Genomic DNA, 17,827 nt, shown 5'->3' on the forward strand with positions numbered 1-17,827 from the left:
CTCTGGGAAGCGGCAAACAAATGAATGTATATGATAATCATCCCTGATGACAAACACACATTTTGCATTTAGTTTCCCCCATGGAAGTGGAGAAGAGCTCTCAAAGTTCAGAGACGTTGGATGGAAGAAACATTTTTAGGCTAGCCTCCAGTGTTGATTTATGCTAGGGCAAGGCTTGTATGTTCTCTCAGGTAAAGCATTTTCATTGAATGCACTGCTACAGGCAAGAGAGGTCCTGGTAAATTAATTGGTAGGATTCCAGATATTGGAGAAGCCCTCAAAGTCTTGGCTCACACCTCTCAGATGTGCATACAAACAACAGACCAGGTCTATGCTGTTGGCAGACCTGCTTGTATGCCTTCTTACACACCTAGACAGCACCTGTAAGCTCTTCTTTCCACTTACCTTTTTTCATACAGCCCACTGAGTCTTCATCTGCTCACAGACTCCGTCTCCAATGGCACATCATTTTTGCTATATAACTCTTTCTTTCTTTCTCTCTCTGTCACGTACACTCTCTCCTTGGTACTGCAGATAAGCTCTCTCTAAGCCCTAGAGTTATATTAACCATGTTCAACAAAGAGTCTTGTGGCACCTAAGCATATTAACATTCTTCCTCTCAATGCTGTTAATTCATTTGCTAAGAAATTCAGGAGAAACCTCCTCAACACCCCATGTTTTCTAAGAAATGTAGGCTGTAGTAAGATCACAGAGAAGCCCCAGGGTTTTTAAAAAGAAGCTCTTTTAATTTTAAAAATCTTTTTAGAAAACACATATGACAAGTTTACAGCATAAAAAATAATATCTCACTGGTATAAATGTGGCTTAATAAGAGTCTTAACATACATTTGTAAACCTAGGATAACATTAAATCTTTGGTACCTTAGTTCAAGACACCTTTCTGTCTTTCACTCCCATGATGGTGTACAAAGGATTAAAAAGACAAGAAATGGATTTTGCTTCCCATTCAGAGACTGCTGTCAGTTGCTATACGAAAGAGTCTCTATGGCTCTGCCCAGAGACAAGGAATGGGAATGCCAAAAAGGTGCCTGGAAAGTGGAACAACTTCCTCCACAAAGAGGAAATTTGATGGATGAAGAAGAAGAGATACGTTGTGATTCATTTCTAATGTTATTTTCCCCCTATTTGTTACTTTAAGATACATGTAACAAAATAAGAATAAAGTGGACGTTTTTGTAGATGTCAAAAGATTATTAAATCCAAGTTTGATACACACAAATGGCAAAGTTCTTCTATCTGATTCAACAGAATCAGTGGCAATCTTGGCCTTTTTGTCTCAGATTCTTTAAATTAATAGAAGAAACATAACATGGAACTGACCCTTTTAGAGGTGATTATTTTAACACTGACCATATAAAGTAAAGGTAAAGGGTCTAGTCGTGGCCGACTCTGGGGTTGCGGCACTCATCTTGCTTTATTGGCCGAGGGAGCCAGCGTACAGCTTCCGAGTCATGTGGCCAGCATGACTAAGCTGCTTCTGGCGAACCAGAGCAGCGCACAGAAACGCCGTTTACCTTCCCGCCAGAGCAGAACCTATTTATCTACTTGCACTTTGATGTGCTTTCGAACTGCTAGGTTGGCAGGAGCAGGGACCGAGCAACAGGAGCTCACCCTGTCACAGGGATTTGAACCGCCGACCTTCTGATCGGCAAGCCCTAGGCTGTGATTTAACCCACAGTGCCACCCGTGTCCCTATAATAACTGCCTATAATAATTGTCAATAAGATTTGCATTATGAGTGTCTGTAAAGAAAGTAATCTGAGAAAGGATTCCCTTTTGCTTGGAACATGTGCAATGCTTTACAAATCAAACGGAACTGGTTTGATTCTCCAGTCCTCAATTTAGTGTTTACTGGTTTCCGAACTGTTTTTGAATGGCCTGCTTATTTCAGAAAGCTGGTGAGACTATGAAGAAGGGAGCTTAAATGCCAATATTGGCCAACTTCAATAACATTGTTTAATTGCACTTCTATATCCTGTCTTTCGATCTACGAAGGACATGTTGGCCCTTGGAAAAGTAGACAAGGCAACTCATTGTCCACCATACTAAAGGCAACTAAAGTCCACCATAATATGGATCACACAACAGCAACAGAAAGTAAAACTCTGCCATTCTCTACATCCCTCACTTAATAAAAACAACACAGTCAAACAGAAATGGAAAGGCAGAGACAAAAAAAACTGTATACATATCAATCCCATAAGCATTTCAAAGCGCAGTAAATATATATATATAAAACATAATTTTGTAGTGTGACAATATTTCTCTGGTACATTCTGGCTACATAGCAGTAGTGGGTGGCTGGAGAAAGGTGCTTATATTTGAACAGATAACAGTGAAACACCTGTAGATTAAAATATTCCAGAGACTATACTAATATGCTAGACTAGAAATGAGACCAAGATTTCAAAAATGGATTTGAGGCATTTCTAAGATTTAGCACGTTTCAGTCAGGGATTTGGTTAGCCAATTTTCTAAAAATATAAAATAAAGCCAAGCAAACCCAAATGACAGTAATGCAAAAATACAAAACAGCAATGGACCCCTGGAGGAGGGAGACTCATAGGCCAAACCATGGCCATAAAAGTTGTGGAAACAGAAGAGTTCTTTGGTTAAGTACCTCCTCTTTGGCCCTCACTCTAGTCTTGCCAATGTCAGGGGTCTAATGCACAAAGCTCAGATGTCTTATATTAGTGTGGAAGTTTTATTACCTAGAACCCATTGCAGCTGGTGCCACCTGGCGACTGGGGCCCAGCAGGTACAAATGAATTGCAGTGTTTGGGGGAAAAACATAGTACCCAGCAGTCTGAAACAGTGGAATGGAAATGCCCAGTGACTTCATTTGGCTGCTCCACTGGCCTCGGCTGGAGTCATTTTTGCTTGCAGCAACACTGTTAAACCACCGCCTTACCAAGATGCGAAACGGAAAAAATTATTCAGCTTAGTGGAACAGAAGGCAAATCATTTTGTTCATCCTTGTCAAGGAACCTTAGGTGTAGCAGAGCATATCTGCCCAGTTACAACTATAGCCCATTGAGCTATATAATTATATATGGTTACTGTGCTCTTTAAAATGCTGGCTTGTATTTCAGGTCACACCAAAATCCCATCACAGAGCACAGGAAGGCGCCTGACACCATGGCAGACTAAATTGACTGGCAATAGCTCTCCGGGATCTCAGTAAATGTCTTGGCCAATGCCAGGGAGACCATCTGCATGGAAAGCATCGTGTGCTGTTGCCACTGGGCTACAGGTCTCTGACCATGGAAAAGTACTAAGCCCATTGGGCTAATACTGTTTAAGCCAGCTGGGATAAAACATTGTCCATGCTATGGTAATATATGAACATGGTGTAGTTACTATACTACATAGCACTTAAAAAGAAGCTACGCCGTAGTGGTCTTACCCATCCCCACCCAGAGATGTTTCCATCATATTAGTGTCCTAAAGTAGAATACCAATAGGTCATTTCTACAGGCAGCAATATCATCCAGTAGGCAACTACTTTGAATTACGAGTGTAATTCAAAGACTGCTTGAAAAGGATGTGTCTTTCAGTTGGAAAGAGATAAACCTGGCACTGCCCATGATTTATGGAATATACTTTCTCGCTGCCATAACACTAATCCTTTTAAGTGGCACATTCTTTTGAAAACACCTCCTGCTTCTATTACTAGAACTTCAATCTAAAAAATTAGCAAATACAACATTGGGAGTGGGGTAGTGGTAGGTACTAATGCCTTTTTTAAAAAGTCACCATTATAGTAAATGTACTGAAAAGCTTTCTTTCTTTCTTTCTTTCTTTCTTTCTTTCTTTCTTTCTTTCTTTCTTTCTTTCTTTCTTTCTTTCTTTCTTTCTTTCTTTCTTTCTTTCTTTCTAAAAAATCCCTAACTTGACTCACCCCCCATCTACATCTATGGAAGGCAGTGAAAGATATGGTACAAAACAAAATAAACAATATTTTGTTAACACCAACCAGAATGCATATTTAGTGAATTGGAGGAGACATTAGAGTCAATTCTGCCAGGAATTGCTTCTGTTAAGGAAGGCTTTGAGAAAAAGCAGTTTTCCAACTGGGGCATTTCTGGCTGAGGCAAGTTTGGAGTTGATCTACAGATTATGACGAATGAGAACCAAATTTTCAGTTCATGACCACAGTGAGAAACCATATTTTTGAAGCTCTTTGCATGTAATAGGCCAGCACTCCAAAGAGAAGGCTATACATAGTGTGCTGTGCTAGACATAGTGATTTTCTTTTTTACAAGGGAGAATATTCAAAGTGTGCCACCCCCTACCTGTAATTTGAAGTAGCATGGGAAAGAACTCTGCTAGCTCATTCTGTCTAAAATGTAGATTAGCTCTGAGGCACACTGGCAGGAATTTTTCATGATTCTCTTAAATAGAATATATTGAGAACCTCACATACCATCTACTGCTCATCTTTGGAGTAGAATCTCCTCTGTCCATCCTCATCATCTCCCAATGCTTTGTGCTTAAAACAAGAAATGTAAAGGTTCTCTATATAAGTCTGATATGAGATGCAGGCTATGCCATATGGTAGGCTTTGGCAACCTGGTGCCCTCCACTTGTTTGGGACTAACTTCCATCAGCTCCAGCCAGCATATGCTAACTGCAGCCGATGGGAGTTTCTACTGCCACACTGCAGAAGACAATTATTATCTCAAGGAGATTTGGGTGGTGCCCAGCAATTGCCCCTCTCATGCCCAAATAACGTTAAAAATCCTGTGGGTCTGGGCCTTTAGGTGGTTATGTTTATTCCACAAACTAGTAGTTCCTCACAGTTCATCATGCTGAGACAGCACTGTGTGGAAACATGACCTTCTAGATAAGCTTTCACAGGGATATCATCCTGACACCTGCTATAGGGAGCATTAGCTAGCTCTGGAAGTGATCTATGTTGACTTCCTGCCATGTATTAATTAGTCTTTTGCTCTGGTGGAAAACAGATGTATCACCCAAATTCGAGCTGTGTATATATACCCCCAAGAGCATGTTTGTTAGTCAGAACCTCTATACTAGGCTACCTGGAAAGTGCTGTATACTGGTCAAGCTCCAGCTGCAGGGGTCATGCCCATTGTCTGTTGAGGGGCTCTCCAACAGCATCATGGATGTATGAAAATGGCAATGCTTTGTGGTTTTCTTTGGGCTGTTTAATAAAATCTTCAGCCTTCACCCCATTGTGTTCTGAATCCAAAAAGAACCATTGCCCCTTGGGATGCAACAGAGTTGTAGTCCAAAACATTTGGAGGGCATCAGGTTGGCAAAGGCTGCCATATGCACAACCTGCATTTTCCCTGAAAGAACCTGCCAACAGTCCTTTCCCCTTAGAGGCAGAATGGGACAGACCAATGACAACTGCTATCAATCGACCTCCAAAGTAAAACAAATATAGTGCAGTTTGTCTTTCCTCTCAAGGTACACTAGCATTCTCCTACTGATCTCAGAAAGACCTACCTGTTCCTTTTAAAATGAGAAGTATGATAAAAAGACAGAATGCAGAGAAATGTAGCCGTGGACTGTCCTGCTGTTGCCACAGCTGAGTCATTAGTTGATAGTCTCCATTTGCTCAGTATGTCCTTGGGTGATAAAGTTGTGGCTTTAGGTCTAGTCTAGACAATCTCTGATCCTTGAGATCTATTAGTACCTGTAATCCATGGTACCTGTATCTGTACCATCATTCTCGTGATCCTGGAACTACTCAGCAAAAGCAGTGGAGAACCCAGGCAATGAAGAGCACAACCCGAGTGAAATGCCTGATATTGCTCTTCTGTTGGTCATCATCATAATACTGCCCTGAACAGAGAATCCATGCAATGTCTGTAAATTGGATAAAACTGTGGGCAGATCACTTCTTGGTGTCTCCTTCACTAGCAAAGTAAAAACAAAAAAAACTGTCCATACATACGTACATTCATACCCCATCCACACTTTAATGATAAGTTTTAAGAGTTGTAATTTAATAATCCATTGATTAGAGAATTCATTGAACAGTTGCTGGCTTCAAAAATAAGCTTGCAAAAATAGAAAGTGAAACAATTAGAGTAAAGGCACTCCTCAAGAGAACCACTGGGGTTTTTTTCTCTGGCTTGATACAAGGGGAACATGCCTTATGGTGGAGAGATTAGTCTTATACGAAGGTTCATTCCGCTCCAGCAATAAGGTAGTGAAGCTGTCAGGCAAAGAGTGACATTTCTCATCATGATGGTCTTGATTAGCAGAGACAAGTATGAATGGAAAATGAATTCTGCATTAGGCAATGGAATGAAAATAGTCTCAGTTATGAAGCGTGAGGAGCTATATAAACTTCTACTCAATGCTGGCTGCAGAAAGTCTCTTCAATGTTTCTGGGTTCTGCTGTGGGCTGAAGAGAATGGCATATTGCAGTAGGGCTGAAGGAGAGGGAAGCACCAATTTGTGGCCAGAACTCCCCGGCACCACCATGCATGCACACACACATGCTCTCTCTCACACACACCTCTCTAACAATCCTAGCAGTCTGGCTTTAGTTCTGGTGCTTTTTCTTCTTGTTGTTTTTCTTCTTCTTCTTCTTCCTGTGGGGCTAGAGGGCTGTCGCAGGATATAGTAGACGATGTGTGTGCTTCATTCAGTGAAGAGCTAATGGTGGAATGAGCAAAGAAGAGAAAGAGAAAGAATCAAGTTTCAGCTTTAATCAGGAGTAAATACATTATGAAAGCCTTTGCTGGGTGCCATGTGGGCTGCCATTCTGATTTCTGAAACCAGTTGTTCTTCTTCTTAAAGAAAATTCCATAAGAAGCTTTGGACAACCATGTTCCTCATCTCCAAAATGGAGTAAATATATGGGGGCCATTCAGTGACTATACCATTTGAAGTGGGCCATTTGAAGGACTATATACTGAAAGGTCCTTCAAAATATGGGTTTCAAAATCTCCAGTCATTCTACCTATGATTATTTTCTCCATTTGTACTTCATTTGGCTATTCGGCAACCACCACTTCAGGGTGTTCCAGGCACCCTGATATTTCAGGATACTTCAAAAGGAAGAGCAATAGGTGAGAAAAACCTTTCGGAACCACCATTTCAAGGCACACAGAGCCAAGACTAATCCACTCAGCTTCCATACTGGCTACTGAGTATAAAAACAGTTTAATCTATTTCACCTGCCAGATAACCAATTGGTAGAACAGAGATAATGGAGGTCTGGGAGTGAATAATGTCACAGTGGAAGAAAGATTAAGATTCTAACCTTGCCCGACTGCTGGAGGCCTCCTGCGGGTTTTCATTAGCTCCCTCTGGTTTAAGGTCCGGCAAAGGAATGATGTAATCATTGTCCAGTTCATTCTGTTCAACAGCTGTATAAAGGACAGTGCCTGAGGTGGCGCTGGAATTGATGGCAGTGGACCTGGAATTGTTGAGACCTGAGTTCCAAGGCCTTGTGCGGACAATAGCAGGGTGGTCGCTTTTCAAGAATTCTTCATTGACTTGTTGGTACTTCTGCTCTCATATAAGGCAGATAGGACAGAAAGTGCTTATGAGTGCATGAATACCACATGTAATGTTTCTGCACATGGCATTTTCACACAAGGACAAGGTTATTACATAAGATAAAGGCACTGCTGAATTTTTATTGATTCTAAATATAAGGACAGCCCTGATGAATCTACAGTTTCTTAAGAGCACAAGTCTGTGAAAAAGGCTAGCTCCAGATCTGGAACTGAAAATGGCAATGAAGAAACCAGAATCATACTAGAAAATATTAAAATGGTAGACAGCCCACTTTTCCCACCACTTTCCCTCTGTAATCAGATTTACTCCCAATCTTTTGCACAGTCTGTTGCAGGCTGATGTCAACAGTCATGGACGATTTTAGAAATGTTTTCTGTGCTCTCCTCCTATCATTTTTATCCTCTCAGCCCAACCCAACTCTACCTTCTTATAGCTGTCTGCCAGCAGGTTCCCCACGAGTACCACCAGTTGAGAGAAAGAAGGTCGGATCTCAAATTTCTCATCCCAGCATTTCTGCATGATTTCATAGCTGGAGAGACACAAAAAGCAAATAATAATAATTTGGGAAGTGCTATAATGACTTGCCGATCAGAAGGTTGGCGGTTTGAATCCCCACAACAGGGTGAGCTCCGGTTGCTTGGTCCCACCTCCTGCCAACCTAGCAGTTTGAAAGCACGCAGTGCAAGTAGATAAATAGGTACCGCTCCAGTGGGAAGGTAAACAGCGTTTCCGTGCACTGCTCTGGTTCACCAGAAGCGGTTTAGTTATGACTGGCCAGTAAAGCGAGATGAGCGTCGCAACCCCAGAGTTGTCCACGACTGGACCTAACGGTCAGGGGTCCCTTTACCTTTTTTATACTGAGAGAAAGGAAGGGACTTTTTTCTGTACAAGATAGGCAAACATATGCTGTTAACACTTACATCTCATCAGAAGCATGTGTAGGCTTGGACATGCGATAGCCGCGTTTGATAGCATTGTAGAATTGCTCATTCATGGGCAGTTCAGGATATGGAGTCCCACCTAGAGATAAGAAAGGAGGTCAAGCAAAACCAGTTAGTGGGGAAACTTCTGTATACTGCATGCCAATGCCAGCACCACCTCATTCTAGTCTCTTTCTCACTGCCAGTACAGCAATGGTAATGGCAAAGGGCTAATGTTTGGTGGCCCCTCTGAGGACCGCACTGACAGTACACATGAAATTTATCACATGGACTTTCAGGTCAAACTTCTTCATGCACAAATTGCCAGTACAGGGATCCCAGCCTGTATCAGAATGCTGCCCCTGCCCCACCCCCACTTATCCCTTTGCCCCTACTGTGGTCTCATTTCAGATCAAGGGGTCTGTGCCTGCAATTTGCATTGGGGGGAAGAACTCAAATTCACTCCACTCTGAGTTTTTCCTCAATGCAATTTGGATGGATAAAGGGTTATAGCCCTACTAAGCCCATGCCAGGGTCCCAGTCTAGCCCACACACAGGAACGTGGTCAGTGAATGAACTAACCAAAGGTGTGATTAACTTGCAGACCCAGGCTGTGCACTCCCAACCCGCTCCGCCCTGCTCAGGTGAGCTACCAATAAAGGAGAACACACAGTTGTATGGGCCTGAATCAGGCTACAACTTTATTGACTACAGATGAAGTGGTTTGGCAAAAGCATTGGGTAAGCATATATTTCTGGAAATGACATCAGGGTCCACCCGGCAGCAGGGATTCCTATGACTTACATCAAATAGGGAGATCCTCACAGGAATACCAGCCTCTAGGAGCGCTAAGGCCCAAGCCCCCCCATCTAGGCAAATGGACAGAAGCAACTCCATCACAGGTCCCTTTAACGGGATACCCTATTTCTGGAGGGGAAGGCGAGGGTACAACTAGGCTAAGGTTACCCAATGCCTAAACTGTCACTGAGCTGGGCGTCGGGGGCTGGCGTGGGCTGTTTTAAGTCCCCTGGGAGCAGACCTGAGGGAAGCCTGATTGTCCCCTCAAGCCCACCCCCAGAGAGACCAGCCCTCCGTGCCAGCCTGCCATTGGCCAATTCGGCAGGCTGATGCAGAGCAGGATTTCAAGTCAGGAGGGAGAGCTGAATCTCATGCTCTGGCAGGGATCAGACCCCGACACCCAGTCCTGCATTGTAGGCAGGAGGGGAGGCGCTGGGCGTCCTGCAAAGCCGCTGCATCCCTAAAAGAGGGTAAGTGGACATCATGCATAGTTTAGTCCTTAGCTTGAAAGATGAAGGATTCTGGGCTTGTGTGAAGGTACTTATAGTGTGGCATGAAGCATATGTAGATTAAAGAGAGTGAGAAACATTGTTTTCATTCCGTACACAGGAAATCCAGTAAGTGGGATGGGTCAAACAGAGTCTGGGTGACACTGACCAGTTGCTTACCCAGAGTGAATATTTCCCAGAGGAGGATTCCAAAGGACCACACATCACTCAAGGTAGTGTAGAGATTGTTGAAGATGCTCTCAGGTGCCATCCATTTCAATGGCAAGAAGGTCTATAACCAAAAGACACAGCAGAAATGCAGTGATCTTCAATGAATTTTCATCTGTTTGCTAACAGTGAGGGCCTTCCATGTGACTTTTAGTGAAACCTAGCCTGTAGCATGGGAAAAGCCACCAGGTATTCTATTTAGGATTATGGTATATTCCAGGGGAAATATATGCATGGAGAATTTTATGCACATAGACTTCCCTGCATAGAAATCTGGGTGTGGAGGCTTCCCCTGCTCAGACATCCATGTTCAATGCATAAGCATTGGGGCGGGGGGGGGGGAGATGACACCAGAGAGCAGTGAGACACCAAGGACAGGGCCTGTAGCTAGCACATAGAATCCCCTTCAATATGGCAAGTCCTCTTCACAAATACAATGTGTGAAGGGCGTTAGTGAGTTTCCAGTAGTCAGAGCTAAATGCTTAGAAACACGCCCAGTGTTGGCAGGAACAGTCAGGTTACGCAGTGTGCTTGATAGAAAAGAATGAACATGATGAACATAAGAGGCTCTGGCAAAAGGGACAGACATATAATTCTTGCTACCCTCATTTCCTGTACTTGTCTCCACAGTTTCCAGACCATACTTATTTGTTACATATGAAACTAGCCTGCTTCTGGTTTTCTCTCTAGCAGCTTGCGTGCTGCTTTCCTATTACAATTCCCTGAACTCTTAGTGGGCTTATTTGTGCAACCAGCATCAAAAATAATCTCCAGGAAGGATTGCGAAGGACCATGGTTTCATTTCCCTGTTCATCTAAGAGAGGGGTCGCGTAAGGGAGATTCTGAGATGTGCAAGGTGACTCACAGTGGTTAGATTATTTAAGCCTCTGAAAACCTCAGCCTGTGCATTCGCACAATCAGCTCAAGACAAAAAGAATCAGATATGTGGCTCTTGAGGATAACTGCAGAGTGCTTTGAGCCTTGTGTATATGGGTATTTTTTTATTAGAACAAGATGCTATCCAATGACAGCAGGAGCCAAATGTCTCAGTGGCTGCCATGTAAAGGAGAAAAAAGCATATGCAATGGTTGTTTCAGTGGATATTTGGGATAGTCCCACATATAGGAATGTGCCTGCACAGACTGCAGACTGGAGCTTCTAGAAAGTTCTTGAAGAATACTCTTTCCATGCCCCATCCACCACAGCTGTCTATGCTGAGAAGCCTTCTTACTCAGATTCCCAGAAATTTGGGAAACCAAAATTTGTAAGGCTAGCATGGATCAGTTAGGATGCAAGGAGTTTTGTTGCCTAGTATCTAGTAAGATGACGGGACGCGGGTGGCGCTGTGGGTAAAACCTCAGCACCTAGGACTTGCCGATCAGAAGGTCGGCGGTTCGAATCCCCGTGGCGGGGTGCGCCCCCGTCGTTCGGTCCCAGCGCCTGCCAACCTAGCAGTTCGAAAGCACCCTCGGGTGCAAGTAGATAAATAGGGACCGCTTACCAGCGGGAAGGTAAACGGCGTTCCGTGTGCTGCGCTGGCTTGCCAGATGCAGCTTGTCACGCTGGCCACGTGACCCGGAAGTGTCTGCGGACAGCGCTGGCTCCTGGCCTATAGAGTGAGATGAGCGCACAACCGTAGAGTCTGTCAAGACTGGCCCGTACGGGCAGGGGTACCTTTACCTTATCTAGTAAGATGACTCATGGAATTAAAAGGGGACAGAGGAAATGCATAAACCATTGTGAAGCAATCCATTGTTGAACACAGGTCATGAAGGGCTTTGGTGCAGAATCAAGAAAACGGATGTGGGCCTTGTGCTGTGAGAAGGTTAGAGGCCCAGAGCTGAGACATGCCAGTCAATGTAGTATAGAGGAGGAGATGGAAGGCAAATATGTGAGAGGAAAGGAGCAGAAGAACCCAAAGCTAGAGAGGGTGCATCCACAGCCTGGCATTTAGAACCAGGAAGGGGATGTCCGGTGTGCAGATTTGAGGGGTGGAATATACTGCGTTCCAGAACCAAAGAAATGCTCTGCTGCCACAGTCAGAGACAGTAATGTTTCTGAATACCATTTATTGGAAACAGCAGGAGTTGGGGAGCTCTTGTGCTCAGGTTTCCTACTGGTTGGCCACTGTGAGAATGAGATGCTGGCCTGGATGGCCCATTGGCCTGATCCAGCAACCTCTTCTTACGTCCTTAAAACCAAATGGGGTTAAGTATGCAGACTACTGGGGTCAGAAGGAACCATGTTTAGCTGGGGTTCCTTGTGAATGTAGATAAGATCATGAAGACCAGGTTCCTTACAACTGATGACTTCTGTGGTCTCAGCACCAGCTATTCTTTCCCCTAGAAGTCAATATCAGAATTTTTGGTGTGAAAGAAGTGTCCTAGGAGGGTTCAGGACTTCCTGAAATATTTGAATGATTGGAAATTGCAGAAAGTTGGGAGGCTCTGGTTGCTTTTGCTTCATACACTTAGGAGGCTCAGCAGCTATAAGAGACAAGTGGTTGGTAGCACTGATGTCTGTTCATCATGTACTGACAAATGAGGGAGATGGGGCTGCTCAGTAGGTCCAGTGAAGTTCTAGAGATTGCGTTAAAGTTGGAGGTTAAGTTATAAGAGACATAGTAACCATGGGAGCTCTGGACTAAAAGACTTACTCATAGCCGATGACTAAGTCAGTATTCAGGAAACTGAAGCATGATCATCTAGGGAAGTAGAAGCAAGTTCTCAGGGGGACTGAAGGAGGTTTTAAAACAAAAGCTGGAGGAGCTGAATGAGATGGAGAGATGGAGACAGTGAATCACAAAGAAGGTGAAATTCTTCTTTGGAGCATGAAAATAATTTATGGGCCATATATAACTTGGAGCTTGGAGATCCATTTCTCAGAAAATAGCCTGCAGATGCTCTGTAAAGAAGTCAGGAACCATTTTTGTAAGTCTCTGTCAGAAGTTGGAGACATCTGTCATATGGCCCTTACACAAGACAAGGCTCATGGAAGTTCAAAGGGACACTCAGAGTCCATGTAATCAAGTCACTCACATTGCCTTTGGAGATGTAATTTGAATCCCGCATTATGTCTCTAGCTAGACCAAAATCACAGATCTTCACCAGTTTCCCCTCGCAGATCAACACATTCCTTGCAGCCAGGTCTCGGTGCACACACTGTGGAATAGGGAAAAGACACAGTGTATAAACTGTTAAACAGTTATGATTTTTCAAGAAATCTGCTGCTTTCTGCAGGAAGTGCCTTCAGACCAAATTAGCATCAACACGAAATTTTTGTGAAATAGTAGTGAGTGCACTGTGGTCAAACGATGGGAGGAATTCAATGTCATGCTAAGGAAATTGTTCCATCAGTGCAAGTGTTTCAGCTTGCCTGACAGAATTATTCCCCTCTCCCCCCGCTATACACTAGTCTGGGGATTATCCTGACCTCACAAACCAATTTTGGGGGCATGCAGGGGAATAGAGGAGGGAAAACCTTGTTAGAAATCTTTGCACAGGGCTTCCACTAATAGGACTTGTTAGGTGAATCCTGCCCAATAGCTTTACAGGCTTTGAGGACCATCCCTTCCATTAGACAGATCTCAGGCGGCAGATACTAAGGAGCAGTGAGGTGACAGACAACAGAACTGTGTGTGTGCCATGCAGCCTGCCCTACACCCCTCAAGCTAGCATGCTGCCCTCAGATGCAGTAGAGGACACAGTCCCATCGCCAGTGTTGAAGTCTCTGCCAGTCTGGTGTTATTTCATCCCTGCTATTGCCTGTGGCTCATACATTTGTGGGGATTTTCTTCTCCTGTCAGGCTGCAGTTTCTAGTTTTGCAGGATTTTGTAGTGCTTCAAGTAAGACCCTGAAAAACCTGAATGCAACCAGCCCTAATGCAGAAGACATACATATTTTAAAATGACTGATACAGGTTTTGAGCTGCTTTATTGATGATGTGGAAATACAAATGCATAGCCAACCACTTTACAAAATGGGAAGAGGGGGTGTAAGGCCTGAAGTTCAGAACATTTTCTTTTTGTAGTGTCCCTTTTATTCTTGACACTGACTACTGTCACAGAATCATAGAATTACAGTGCAGGAATATGCAGCTGTCCCATATGGGGATCAAACCTGCCACCTTACCATTATTAGCATCACACTCTAACCCAGGGGTTGTCAACCTGGTCCCTACCATCCACTAGTGGGTGTTTCAGGATTCTAGGTGGGCGGTAGGGGGTTCTACGGCACAAGCTGAATGCTCCTTCCATCGAGCACTGGTGGGCGGTAAGGAAATTTTGCCATCAAGAAATCTGCATTAGTGGGCGGTAGATATAAAAAGGTTGACTATCCCTGCTCTAATCTTTTATTTGCCTGGGGTGTTTTTTTCCATTTCCCATTTTTCCAATCTTAAATTTAGTTCTCCACATTTCCACATCAACTTGTGGTTGTTTTTTTAAGTGTTCAATAAAATTCACCAGCTTTTTACTGTAGATTTATTCTAATGTATAAATCTGTATGCATTTTATTTATGCAATTTCCCTTAAAATAATACATTTTAGTTTGCATATATACATTTAGTATATATGCATTTTTATGCACATCTTCCCTTAGTATTTTTGTATACATTACTTGGCTGGAGAATTGCAATGCAGAATTTGTGAATTTTGAAAGGTGGCTGTGTTCTGGTTCACAAATTGTTGTAGGAAGTGCAGATTGGGTAGGTTTGCCCTGAAATGCAAACTGAACCAAATTTACCTTTCCTACTCGGGACATAGGCAAGAAATTGCAGTTTAGGAATCAGAGCAGGAAAGCAGTGAAAATGTGCTCTCCACGTTATATATGATGATGGTTGCAAAGGAATAATAATTGTACACAGCCTGAGAATCTAACACTGTGGAATTAATTTTCTTGAACCTTTGTGCTTTTAGTCTCAGAGTTCATTGCTGAACGGAACCTCTCATGAGGGATGACACCTTTCTTGCATGCAATTGTCTTGCCATTTTCACTTCTCCATTCTCTTGCATAAGTCTGTTGCCTAACAAAAGCCTTTAGGTTAGCACTGCTTCAGTATGCTTACCTGCGGTACCATTAATAGCCTGTGGCATTTGTGTTGTATGTGTAATATTTCAGAACAAACTGTGGCTTGCGGGAAAGCTCTCTGGGAAATAACCACAGAGCTTAGGTGTGGTAACTCTTAGCAGTAACTTGGTCTGCACGAGTTTGACCACTTTCCCCATGCTTCCTTTTCCCAGTATTTTTTTTTAATACCTTCTATGAAAAGGATGACTCAGCAAGGATAAAAAATAATGCCGCATCACTGAAATGCCATTGAGTAATTTACAGTCTGAAGTTATCCCAGTGAAATGGCAATTGTGTTAGTTTGTGGCAGCAAACATTACTTTGCAATTCAGCGTTAAGAATACTTACATTGTCTAAGGGCAGCCCAATGCACGCTATGCCACGTAGGTGGGGGGCTGTGTTTAGTGCGTGACTATACATCACAAGGGCATACATTCAGACTGGCAGTGCAATTACCGTATTTTTTGTTCTATAAGACTCACTTTTTCCCTCCTAAAAAGTAAGGGGAAATGTGTTTGCGTCTTATGGAGCGAATGCAGGCTGCGCAGCTATCCCAGAAGCCAGAACAGCAAGAGGGAGTGCTGCTTTCACTGTGCAGCGATCCCTCTTGCTGTTCTGGCTTCTGAGATTCAGAATATTTTTTTTCTTGTTTTCCTCCTCCAAAAACTAGGTGCGTCTTGTGGTCTGGTGCGTCTTATGGAGCGAAAAATACGGTAATCACCTTGAGAGACTTGGTCTTTCTTTCTTTCTTTCTTTCTTTCTTTCTTTCTTTCTTTCTTTCTTTCTTTCTTTCTTTCTTTCTTTCTTTCTTTCTTTCTTTCTTTCTATTTTAAAGTAAGTTTAGCCCTCTAAGAGTCAGAGGAAGTATACAGAAATTGCAGAAACCAGTAAGGGAACAAAGTAGTATTTGCAGTGGCCAGGAGGTGGGACTGCAGTGGCTGCATAACTTTTTGCTCCCCCCCCCTTCCCCCATGACTACGAGAACCAAAATAAACTATGGAAAATATATGCGAATTTATTAACTTGTAAAATTTATACCAGTCACAAAATGTAGGTTTTCTTGGCACAGAACTTGAATAATCTTAACGTAGAACAATTTTTTTAAAAAGCAGTTTTATATGAACAATGATTTCTACATTGAAACGGGAAAGGTAACTTCCTCAGAGTGGAGGAGAATTGCTTTCAGGAATAGTACTGGCAGATGCATTTTTAATGGTATCTCCATAGTCCATATTAGCACTGAAAAGACCTGAAATAGGGACTGAGTATTGCATAACTAAACTCTGGTCTGCCTTGAGCCAAGAAGAGATACTACTGACTTATAAAGCCCTAAACAGCTTAGTGCCAGGGTACCTAACAGATCACCTTCCCTACTATATCAACATAGCCAGCACCTCTATGAGGCGAGGCAGCTGCCTTGGGCAGCAGAAGCCTAAGAAGCAATGCCCCCATAGATGCCCTGCCCATTCTGCTGCCTCTGCCCCCAGTGGAGAAGCAGTGATGGCTTCTGGCAGGATGTCCCAGAGCATATGAGATATCTCCAGAAGAGATGGATTTTGTGTGTGTGTGTGTGTGTGTGTGTGTGTGTGTGTAAAAAATACTTTTGATTTTACAGTGAAGCTGGATTGCATATCATTGCATTATAATAAATTTATTCATTCATATTTCATTATATTATAAACCACTGGAGTGGTTTTGCTAAAGATCTAAGTGGGATAGAAATTACCTGAATGAATTAACTTCATGATATGCAGCCTACCTTCACGGTGTCATGTCTCTGGTCCGCACCCTCATGTAATGAGATAATATTGCCTGTTCCCAAGAAGAAGGAAGAAGCAGCAATGTCTAAAGGATGGCTAGTACCACATGACTCAAACATCCTGTCTCTGTTTATAATGAAATGTACTAAAGATAGCTGATCCTAAACCCCTCTACCTGCTTCCATTAATTTCATATTCTACAGACATGCCCAAAAAGACTTTGAAGCCAGTCATCCCTAGGTATTATTACATCATTCTGAATATAAAAAGTACTTGCATTTTTGGAAGCTAGGAACTCCATTCCATTGGCAACCTGAAAACTAATTCCAACAAGATCCACATAGCTGAGGAGAGGAGACTCATTTATCAACGCCACCTTTTCAGAAGCTGAAAACAAAGAGCAGAGATACAATCAGGTCTAACTACACCTAAACCCACACAATAAAAGCCTTGCTAAAACATGGGACCAGGAGATATCAGGAGTAATATTAGATGCTTACTTCTCCTGACACTGAAAATACATTTTAAGGATGACACAGACAACACCTTCAGTTCTGCATATTGGATTTTTAAGCAATCAAACTGTTTCACATTGGTATGACTGGACATCCATGCATGCAGCCTGTCTCTGTCACTTCTCTTACCTGATGGTGAATAGCTGTCCAGTTCATAGGTAGTACCATAATTGGAGGCATCAATGTCCACGTACTTGATTTCACCCTTCATATCTGACATGGGCACTGACATGGGCACATAATCCAATGACTCATCCTTGCTCATATCCATGTAGCCCCCATCACTTTCCACAGATAAGGAAACATGGCTGCAAAGAGGGGAGAAGTTTATTTAGACCATGTAAGAATCTTAAAAGCAGAGACATCACCTTGCCAACAAAGGTCCATATAGTTAAAGCTATGGTTTTCCCAGTAGTGATGTATGGAAGTGAGAGCTGGACCATAAAGAAGGCTGATCGCCGAAGAATTGATGCTTTTGAATTATGGTGCTGGAGGAGACTCTTGAGAGTCCCATGGACTGCAAG

General features: G+C 43.0%; 1 protein-coding gene across 2 annotated transcripts in view; it reads right to left on the reverse strand.

Annotated features, from left to right (window-relative positions):
• Positions 1-725: 725 nt before the first annotated feature.
• Positions 726-17,827, reverse strand: part of PDGFRB (platelet derived growth factor receptor beta) — a 75,166-nt gene continuing 58,064 nt past the window's right edge. For both annotated transcript variants that reach the window (XM_081896863.1, XM_081896862.1), the window contains exons 16-23: positions 17,433-17,611; positions 17,066-17,175; positions 13,000-13,122; positions 9,914-10,025; positions 8,448-8,547; positions 7,951-8,056; positions 7,268-7,515; positions 726-6,657 (exon numbers count right to left, since the gene is read on the reverse strand). In XM_081896863.1, the coding sequence (XP_081752989.1) occupies positions 6,531-6,657; positions 7,268-7,515; positions 7,951-8,056; positions 8,448-8,547; positions 9,914-10,025; positions 13,000-13,122; positions 17,066-17,175; positions 17,433-17,611 (1,105 nt within the window). In that variant the 3' untranslated portion in view covers positions 726-6,530. The remainder of the gene's footprint in view (positions 6,658-7,267; positions 7,516-7,950; positions 8,057-8,447; positions 8,548-9,913; positions 10,026-12,999; positions 13,123-17,065; positions 17,176-17,432; positions 17,612-17,827) is intronic.

This window comes from Podarcis melisellensis, assembly GCF_964234715.1.
Source record: "Podarcis melisellensis genome assembly, chromosome: 2".
In the NCBI taxonomy this organism is placed as follows: Eukaryota; Metazoa; Chordata; class Lepidosauria; order Squamata; family Lacertidae; genus Podarcis; species Podarcis melisellensis.